At 33.1% G+C, this 10430-nt stretch overlaps 1 protein-coding gene across 2 annotated transcripts; it reads left to right on the top strand.

Moving 5' to 3' along the window:
• The first annotated feature begins 417 nt into the window (after positions 1 to 417).
• Positions 418 to 9000, top strand: LOC114177904 (calmodulin-binding transcription activator 5-like). 2 transcript variants are annotated; one of them, XM_028063500.1, is made up of 14 exons: positions 418 to 530; positions 697 to 816; positions 1183 to 1308; positions 1838 to 1953; positions 2536 to 2624; positions 2804 to 2849; positions 4147 to 4264; positions 4561 to 4680; positions 4759 to 4817; positions 5969 to 6274; positions 6630 to 7327; positions 7552 to 8098; positions 8182 to 8493; positions 8583 to 9000. In XM_028063500.1, the coding sequence occupies exons 2-14, from the start codon at positions 753 to 755 to the stop codon at positions 8640 to 8642; spliced, it is 2661 nt and encodes an 886-aa protein (XP_027919301.1). In that variant the 5' UTR covers positions 418 to 530; positions 697 to 752; the 3' UTR covers positions 8643 to 9000. The 2 variants fall into 2 exon arrangements, with proteins under 2 accessions (XP_027919301.1, XP_027919300.1); XM_028063499.1 differs by having other exon boundaries at positions 5861 to 6274.
• Positions 9001 to 10430: the final 1430 nt, after the last annotated feature.

Here is a 10430-nt window from a genome sequence, read left to right as displayed (position 1 = left end):
AAAAGTTTGGCTAGATAATAAATGCTTGTCATGCGATTTTAATACAATTTTTAATTTAAAACGTTACGAGAACATTGATTAAATAAAATTTAATATATTTAATTAAACATAAATAATTATTTATTAAATAACGTTTAAAATATTTAAAAAAATATTAAATAATTTCAATATTATTTCAAAAAACGTATTTTAAAGTTTTCCAACAATCATTGTTTTTATTTTTATACCCTTAATCAATGTGTGAAGACCTTCCTTATATGTTAAACTTTTAATTTCCTCATCTATTTATTTATTACATTTACTAAACTCCTAATTTATTTAAATAAATAAAGAAGACTCTTATTTTATTATTTATGAATTATATTTATATTTTATAATATAATAAAAGTTAGAGTCAGAGTGTAGAATAGGAAAAAGAAAAAAAAAAAAAAAACAGAAAGGAAGAAGAAAGAGTGATTCAGCTCTAACGAGGCGATCATATTTCTATCTGTTCTAATTCGGACAACAGACCCACCCTTCTCTGCAATTAGGTAAATTTATCAACTTTCTATTTGTTTCTCACTACCCTCTTAATTTTGATTATTGTTAGTTGAGAACGATGATTGTTCTCTGTGTTGTTGAGTCATCACCAGTTTGCACTTCTTTTTTTTTTTTTTTTTTTTTTTTTTTATAAATTTTTTCTTGTAATATATGCAGTTGCTGACTTTGAGGCGAGAGAAAAGTGTTCGGAATCTCCATAGGTTTCTGTGAACATGGCGAATAACATGGCGGCGCAACTTGCTGGTTCAGAGATACATGGATTCCACACATTGCAAGGTACGTACTTCACTGTTGATTTCTGAATCATGCCTAAGTTCATTTTGATCAAGTGTCTAAGACCAAGACCAAGAAGTAGTTTTTTGTTTCTTGTTAGTTTATAATTAGCGATTAGAGTAATTTATATGGATGTTGTGAGTAGTAGCTCTAGATGTTCAAACACTGTGTTCAAGCATTTAATTGGAGCAAGTTGTTCCCTAGGTTTGATAAATCACCTGGTAAGCCTACTATTGCGTTGCATGGATGTTAGTTTTTGTCATCTGGGGGAGGGATTATCCCCTGAAGTAGATTTTATTTAGGCTATGTCAAAAGGAAGGGAAATCTGTCTTGCTGTTGTTCTGACATGTTTTATTATATATGCCTCAGATTTGGATGTGGGGAGCATTATGGAGGAAGCGAGAACCAGATGGCTTCGTCCCAATGAAATTCATGCCATGCTGTGTAATTACAAGTATTTTCCCATTAATGTCAAGCCAGTGAATTTGCCAAAAAGTAATTATCATTTAACTGTAACTTCATATTTAAATAGTGGGTGCATAGTTTCCATTCTGCACTGCCGTGTACTTTCTTATAGATATTAAATTATATATGCATCACTTAATGTCCATAAAATTTTTACCTACTGGTAGAAAGCATTCCATGATAATCATATTTTGGAACTTTTGTGCTTTCAAGCTTATTTGCTTAATTGTAAGCTTCTACACCTTTAATTATTGGTTTTAAAATTTATTTTGTCTCATTTCCCTCAAATCTCTTTGTAATCTTCTGGTTTTACTCACAATGATTTTCTTCTTTCAGAAAAACACACGCCAGTTATTTGTTTATGACATGAATAAGGCAATTTAAAATCTAACTGCAAATGGCTTCGTTCATGTATCTGATGGAATTTCATATAGTTATTTTGCATCCAAATAATTTTTCACTATTAGTCATAAGACAATGTCAAATATCCAGTTAAATGTTATTATTATTATTATTATTATTATTATTATTATTTTATTATTGTTTTGTGTGTGAACAGGCGGTACTATTGTCTTATTTGATCGCAAGATGCTTAGGAACTTTCGAAAAGATGGGCACAACTGGAAAAAGAAAAAGGACGGGAAAACTGTTAAAGAAGCTCATGAGCACTTGAAAGTGAGGATTTTCATTCTTTGGTGTTTTCACTTGAGTTAATTTTATTTTAGTTTTGTTTCTTTAACAGATTGTTTGGGATAGTTGATCATTGTTAATGTGGAATGTGAATGAACTAAACACTGATTAGACGTGGTTAAATGTTAAAAGACATAAGGCTTCTTGGAGATCAGTTTTCTATTTTACCAATGCTGTTCAATTTATTATGTACTCTCCATAAATAGTAGTTTTTTAATTAGGGGAGTCTGGAGTCGAGTTGTTTTAGATATCATCCACTGTTAGATTTGTAAGTGCTGAAGTATTTAACTGGTGATATTTAATTTATATTATGCATTATCTTGGCTTTGTATCATATGATTTTTGTATAATGATCCAGTATATCTATCTTTCTTTCTGGGTAGTATTTTCCATTTGGCAGATAGATCAGTTTGTGGCTTTCTGCTCTTAATTTTATCATCAAATGTGGTGTTTATTATGTATGATGATAATTCCTTCCTCTAGTTTTTTGTTATCATTGATCAATTACCATAATATCTGATTTTTTACTTTCTTTTTTGTCATTTATTTCTTTTCCGCACCCAACAGGTTGGTAATGAAGAAAGGATACATGTATATTATGCACATGGTCAGGATAACTCAAATTTTGTGCGAAGATGTTATTGGCTGCTTGATAAGTATGCATATGAGTTGTCTCTTAAAGCTCCAATTTTAAAATTTTATGCATGTTCATTCTGCTGAGTTATGCTGTAGTATGGTGCTTCTGTTATTCTTGCATTTGTTGATTAAAGCATAAAATTAAAATAAGTTTGCCAATAACATGTGACTTAAATTCTTTTCACTATTTTCTTTTCAGGAGTATGGAACACATAGTCCTTGTTCATTATCGTGAAACACAAGAGGTAGTGTTAAAGTTCAGCATTTCCACTATTTTTTCCCTTTCAAAAGTTGAATTTAACCTCACGAACCGTGATTTATGTGTCTTGTGTATGTTGTTTTGTCTCGAAGGAAAACCATACTCATTTATTCATTAGTCAGTTTGTTCACTATTTCCTTTATCTTTTTTCCTTTCAAAAGTTCAATTTAACTGCACAAACCTTGATTTATGTGTTTACTGTAGTTTTGTCTAAAAGGAAGACTATGTACATCTTTAGTCATTAGTCAGATTGTGATCTACTGATCCTTTAGTTGTTAATGTAGTTTAATGCGTTTGAATTTGTCTGGATACAGCATTATTCTGTCTATATAACAATTTTTTCTTACAGTAATGTTTTTTCAGTTGGTCTGGATGGAGACCTCATTTGTTTTCTCTGTATAGTGTGCACAGGCTCTTTCATAGTCTTGATTTCCATTATATTTGTTTGAACTTTGAAAGATAGCCAAGTCCAACAATGTACTTTTAACAGTTTTGATGATGAATATATATAAGCTCCAAGAGCTGACTTCAAGACAAGTGGGATAATAATTTTTTTTAAGTCCAGTGTTTTGGTCTTATTTCATAAGTTGGATGATTGCGCAGGCCTTGACAAAATATTAACAGAACCATCATTAGTATGAGCATGAAAGTTTATTATCTAGCATCAAAAGATGTCGAAGTACAGCTTTATACATTCTACCGTATTATATAATCCTCTTTCCTTTTACTTCAAATTTGTCTAGACTTGGAGTCTACTTGTCTCCATTGTATTTCTTTTTAACTAAATGGTAACTCATGGCCTTTATGGCAGAGGTGGTTCATATCATATCTGTGAAATTTTTTAAAAGAATTGAATGTTGTTTTCCTTGCAGTGGTATTAAAATCGTTTGCTAATGTAAAAGTTATGTCCCATTCATTGTTTCATTATGTTTGTTCAAGATCTCACATTAACTAAAGACATGACAATATATAGTATATAAATGGGTGCAAATATTATCTTACAAGTCAGTTTTATGAAATTAAGTATACTGAAAGTCTACTTTCTCAAAATATTGAAAACTGCATTTTAGAATAAGTTAATTTGTTTTGTCTATAATCATAAAATCTAGTATTCCAAAAACACTTGTCAGTTATAGGATTTGATCATTTAGTTTCTCTTAATGACACTTAGAAGTTCAAACATCTTTATAATTAGAAACAAACTTCCATTTGTGTTCTAAATTTTATTGTGAACATGGATATAACTTGGCTTTGTTGCCTTTGGATTGTTGTTTGTGATACAGATGCAAGGTTCTCCCGTCACTCCTATAAATTCACACTCCAGTTCTGTCTCTGATCCTCCTGCACCATGGGTTGTATTAGATGAAATAGATTCAGGGACCACAACCACATATGCCGGTGGTGAGAAATAACTTATACTTTTGTTGTATATCTTCTTAAAAGTTGTACTGTTGAAAGCTATCAGTATGAAGGGCTCATGGCCTTTGCTTAAAATATCATATTTTAATTTAGAAGATGGCAAGTGTTTGTCTGGAAACAACGGCTTGCAAGAAAAGAACATGCCTTATTTTTATTCTTCTCATCTTTCCAAAGGAAGCAGAAAATAATATTTTTTTGTTAGTTTATAAAGCTTCGAATCTCGTATTGTTTGGTTGATAAGGTGTATAATCTCATCCTTTCTGGTTGGACAAAAACAGACATGAGTGGCAATGTAAAAGACAAAAGTCATGAACTGAGACTTCATGAGATTAATACACTTGAGTGGGATGACCTAGTGGATGCAAATGATCATAATGCCTCTACCATGCCTAATGGAGGTAAATTGATTAAAGCAAAATCAGCCACTTTTTTGGAGTGCATCATTAATTTATTTTAACTTAATTAACTTTTTGCAGGCAGTGTTGCATATTTTAATCAACAAGATCAAACTTTACTGAATGGAAGTTTCGGCAATGTAAGATAATTATCTTTCCTTCATTTGTATTCATTTTTCACGTGAGTTCTGTAAAAGACAGTTAGTTCTTTGACTTTTTTCTCTTCTTACATGGAAAAAGAAATTTTATTCGATATAGACTGAGTGAAGCACTGACAATAACTAGGGCGAGGATAAAATATCCTCTATTCTAATATTAAAAATGGAAAGGACAAGAAAGGAAAAAAGTTTTCGATATGCAGCAAGGCTGCCCAAACTCTCGTATGTTGATAGTGGAAACTCTCATGAAATAACCATGAGGTAATCACCACATAGTAGCCAAAAGTACAAACCTCCTTAAGCAAACTAAGCAGATAAGAGATTCTAAAATGGCAGGTGGTCTGCTTCAACCAAACAGGCCAAAGAGCTGCAAAAACTGCAGTGTCACAACTTTTGCCTCCTTATTGTCTGTCCTTTGAAGTTTATCATAAGACTTTTTCATCCTTTTTTAAGTATGCATATAGAGAATTTGTTATATTTCGTAGACAACATATTTAATAGATGTCCAGGCATCAGCATTTCAATTTTTTTTTCACTATCAGATTATTGTTTCTATTGGATACATAAAAATATGAAGTGCAAAAGTGTATCTTGTTGATCATAATTTTTAGAGAAGAGAGTGTGGAAATACTGTAAAATAACTGCTACTAAATGCCTAAAATCCTGCTGAATACACATCAGATGGTTCCTAACAAATACACAAAAAATCATGGGTCCTATAAACAAGCAAGAATGTAAAAATTAGTTCCATGAGTCATCCAGTCAACAGTTTCATTATTCGTGATAAGGATTTAAGATACTGTTTTCCCTTTATGATACTACTTTCAAATCTGTAATCCCGTACAGAAAGGTGACGGTCATTTTGAAGAAGAGTTCTTGAAATTATAGTGAATAACCTGTTTATTTTATGTTTTATACCTCATATCTGTATCTGTTTTTTTTTTTTGCTTCCTCTTTTTCCTCCTTTGTCTTGGGATACTTGCTTTGTAATAGCCACTCCTTTGGTATACTTGTTTTGTCACCAGGTAGTCAACAATCTATCTGCAGAAATTTCTTCTTTTAATTGTCTTCCTCAACCAATTGCTGGGAGCAACAGTGTTACTTACAATTTTTCAGAAATTGCTACATTTCAGATGATGGGCAATCAAGCAAATCCAAATGAGCAGAGGAGTAATACTGTTTCTTTAAGTGCCGGATCCTTTGACCCTTTGGTCAGTGATAGATTGCAAAGTCAGGACAGTTTTGGAATGTGGGTGAACCACATCATGTCTGATTCACCATGTTCAGTAGATGACCCAGCTCTCGAGTCACCAGTTTCATCTGTTCATGAACCATATTTGTCCCCGGTAGTGGATGGTCAGCAAATTTCTCAGCCAGAACAAGTATTTACTATCACGGATGTATCCCCTACTTGGGTGTCTTCCTCTGAGAAATCAAAGGTTTCCTTTTCCCTTCTTGTATATCTGCTTGATATCAATTAAGCATATCTTTCTTTACAATTAACTCTAATGTGTGATATTTGGTTTCTCATTTTATTTCTCAGTCATTTCTTTCAATCTTGAATTCTTGTTGAATTCCAAAGCTGAAAACTGCAAATATATAAACTGAGGAATATGAATAACTGGTATTTTCAGTCTAACCAAAATCATTCTTTAATTGGTGCTATGAGTTGCTCTTTGGTACATGCATGCAGTGTGTAAATTGTAACTGTTTTAACAGAGTACATACTATCTGCATGATGAATTCACATGTTTGCTACCTGTTATTTTGATTTCTGAATTACTTTACTTGCAGGTCCTGGTGACTGGATTCTTTCATAAGGATTATATGCACCTTTCAAAGTCCAATCTATTATGTGTCTGTGGTGATGTTAGCGTTCCTGCAGAAATTGTTCAGGTTGGATTCTATCGGTGCTGGGTACCACCACATTCTCCAGGAATCGTGAATCTCTACTTGAGTTTTGATGGCCATAAGCCTATTAGCCAAGTTGTTAATTTTGAATATCGTACTCTTGTCTTGCATGATCCTACATCTGCAATGGAAGAGAATAGCAATTGGGATGAGTTTCGACTACAAATGAGGCTTGCGTATTTGCTCTTTGCTAAACAACTGAGCCTAGATGTCATCTCCTGTAAAGTACCACCTAATAGACTTAAGGAAGCTAGGCAATTTGCCCTCAGAACAGCATTTATTTCCAATAGTTGGCAGTATTTAATCAAGTCAACTGAAGACAACCAGATTCCATTTTCACAAGCAAAAGATGCCCTCTTTGGAATTGCGTTGAAAAACAGGCTAAGGGAATGGCTTTTGGAAAGAATTGTTCTAGGCTATAAGACGACTGAGTATGATTCACATGGCCAGAGCGTAATCCATTTGTGTGCTATTTTGGGATATACTTGGGCTGTTTCCTTATTTTCATGGTCAGGCTTGTCGCTGGATTTCCGTGATAGATTTGGATGGACAGCTCTTCATTGGGCAGCATATTATGGAAGGTACAATACACAGACACCCCACTTGTTTACACTGTTAACCCTTCTGCAAATACATTGACCAAAAAATCCTTTTCTGATGAGGTTTCACCAGTCATGTTCTTTGTGTTCCTTCTTTTCCTATATAAAACCAGGCATTAAAATAGTCAATTGAATTTAGCATGACCTTTGTTAAGTGGGCTGCTTGAACTTTGAATGAAAATTTTCTTATATATTTGTATTTTCAGGGAAAAAATGGTTGCTACTCTGCTGTCTGCTGGGGCAAAGTCAAATTTGGTTACTGATCCTACGCCAAAAAATCCTGGTGGTTGCACTGCTGCTGATCTTGCTTATATGAGGGGTCATGATGGCTTAGCAGCTTATCTTTCTGAAAAATCTCTGGTTCAGCACTTTAATGACATGAGCTTAGCTGGAAATATCAGCGGCTCGTTGGAAACTAGCACAACTGATACAGTAAATTCTGCATGCCTTACTGATGACCAGCAGAACATGAAGGATACATTGGCAGCTTACCGAACTGCTGCTGATGCAGCTGCCCGCATACAGGCTGCATTTAGGGAGCACAATCTAAAACTGAGAACTAACGCAGTTATGTCTTCCAATCCAGAGGCTGAAGCACGCAAAATAGTTGCAGCAATGAAAATTCAGCATGCGTTCAGGAACTTCGAGACAAAGAAAATGATGGGAGCTGCTGCTCGCATTCAGTGTACATTCCGCACATGGAAGATTCGTAAAGAATTTCTCCTCATGCGTCGCCATGCTGTTAAAATTCAAGTAAAATTTTCTCTGCTAGTTGGCACATACGTTAACAGCTGATTTGGTTGGATAAATTGACTAACGTCCATGTTACAATGCAGGCTGCTTTTCGTTGCTTTCAGCTGCGGAAGCATTATCGCAAAATTCTCTGGTCTGTAGGTGTGGTTGAGAAAGCGGTGCTGCGTTGGCGTTTGAAGAGAAGGGGCTTCCGAGGGCTGCAGGTCAGAACTGCTGAAGTGGGAACTGGAGATCAGGATAAGGAAAGTGTTGTAGAGGAGGAATTCTTTCGAACTGGTAGGAAACAAGCTGAAGAACGTGTTGAGAGATCAGTGGTGAGGGTTCAGGCTATGTTCCGGTCGAAGAAAGCACAAGAAGAGTATAGGAGGATGAAAGTGGCCCTAGATCAAGCAAAGGTGACAGTTAAATTATACATACATTTCATTAGTACTAGGAGGATTTGGTTTTGCATGTTTGTTCACCTGTAGATCATTCCTTTGTGCAGCTGGAACGGGAATACGAGCAACTTCTTAGTACTGAAGTTGACATGGAACTGAAGGCATAGCTTACCCAAACAGATTTTTCTTCTAGGGGTGCAATCTTTTTTTATATATCCTGTGGATCTTGTAAGTTCCCTTTGACCCTTTTAGACTAACTTAATATCCTAGAATGGGACATCATATTAGGTTTTCATGTGTCATTGGCCTCTACGTTCAATTGAAACACTGTGCCACCCCAAATATTTACAGAATACTAGAATAGTTACAGCTACAAGCCTGGCCTTTTGCCTCAAAGATAGGAACTGAGGCAACTAAAGGCGCCAACACATCTTCAAAATTAGACTGTATGTACAAAGAAACTTTTTGTTTCGTACCATGTCCAATATCAGTGATCTCTTTAATGATTACAAGGTTGTTATATTATATGATTCTCGCCTCAATAACTGTTTTAAAATAAATATTAATTCAAAACCAATTGTATGAATATTAATTTAGGCAAATATGTATGATTCTGAAGAAAATTGTCCATTGATTGGTATTTTCAGTAACACGTTTATAAGACTATAAGGTTAGGGATGGAGGAGTAAAGTTGGGACAATATAGTCTCTAACTGTATGTAGTAAAGCTGAGTAGCTTTGATTCAATTTGAAGCTGCCTTGGCAGCAAAGTACAGTGCATGTGTACTTCTTAAAGAACAGGCTTAATAATGTTTTTTTTTTCTTTCTTAAAGTCATATTCATATAACTTTTAGTTAAAATAAAACATGCCCTTTCATTTTGTACGCTACTTCTACCTTCGTTTGAATGGAGACGGACATAATTATAAGGATATATTCTTATTTGAAAATTAGAACGGATTATTAGATCTTGTGAGAATGATTTAAGGTTAAAATATGACATAATTTGTTTAATGTTGTGTTTGCATATGCTTGATTGAAATGTGAGTAACTTTGTTATTTGCATCCAGTAATATTCGATGGGTGAAAAAAGAGAAGCAAGGAATATATGAAACATTCCTCTCTACTGGGATGAGGAAAAACAAAGAGAGACCCACCGATCAAATACAATTTTACCTGTTTGAAGTACATTACTCCGATGCATTCCTTTATTGGATACTAATAACAAATATTAAATAATAATAATAATAATAAACACATTAAAAACAATAATGATAATTTAAATAAATTCGTTAAATTTAAAAATCATAATAAAAAATAAATTCATAAAATAATATATAAAATAATAAAATATTAAAATAAAAATAAATCATAAAATAATAATAATAATAATAATAATAGAAATTTAATAAACTTATAATCTAATAATTAAAGTTAATGTATATGATAATTTATTAAATATATCAGTTTATAGTTTTTAAAAATTTATTATGTCAATCAAATTATTCAGAAGCTCCTATAAATTTCATTCTCATTTCTTTTCATTTTTCACTCTGTTAATTCAAATAAAATATCACTTTTCACTCTCTTTCTTTTACATTTCTTTATTTTTCTTATTCCTCAAATGTATTCCTTAATTTGAATTCAGTCTTAATGATCCATGAACCTTTGACATACAACATTGTATTATTATCAAATAAAAATAATTCTCTCATCTGATAGGATATCTATTTAGATAATAATTAATGGATTCATGCACTTGAAACAAGCCTCTACACACTTTTCTTAATCAAAAGTACTTATTTCAGAATTGTGTTTCTGAGCACTAATTTTCATTAAATTGTGCAATCATAGTCAATAAATAAGTTGTTTTCTTCAAATAACTCAAATGGGTACCAAATTCATTGCCAACTTGGAACTGCAATCACTTATGAGACCTCTCTCAAGCCGCTTTTAT

Source organism: Vigna unguiculata, chromosome 3 (genome assembly GCF_004118075.2).
Source record: "Vigna unguiculata cultivar IT97K-499-35 chromosome 3, ASM411807v1, whole genome shotgun sequence".
NCBI lineage: Eukaryota > Viridiplantae > Streptophyta > Magnoliopsida > Fabales > Fabaceae > Vigna > Vigna unguiculata.
Note: the sequence above shows the minus strand (reverse complement) of the source record. Positions and strands in the feature narration are given on the sequence as shown.

Excerpts from the sequence above, each read along its gene's own strand:
- LOC114177904 (XM_028063499.1), top strand. The coding sequence starts at position 753 with ATGGCGAATAACATGGCGGCGCAACTTGCTGGTTCAGAGATACATGGA. Across the intron at positions 1,309-1,837 it reads GCCAGTGAATTTGCCAAAAA|GCGGTACTATTGTCTTATTT; the intron begins GTAATTATCATT and ends GTGTGTGAACAG. Across the intron at positions 7,328-7,551 it reads TGGGCAGCATATTATGGAAG|GGAAAAAATGGTTGCTACTC; the intron begins GTACAATACACA and ends TTGTATTTTCAG.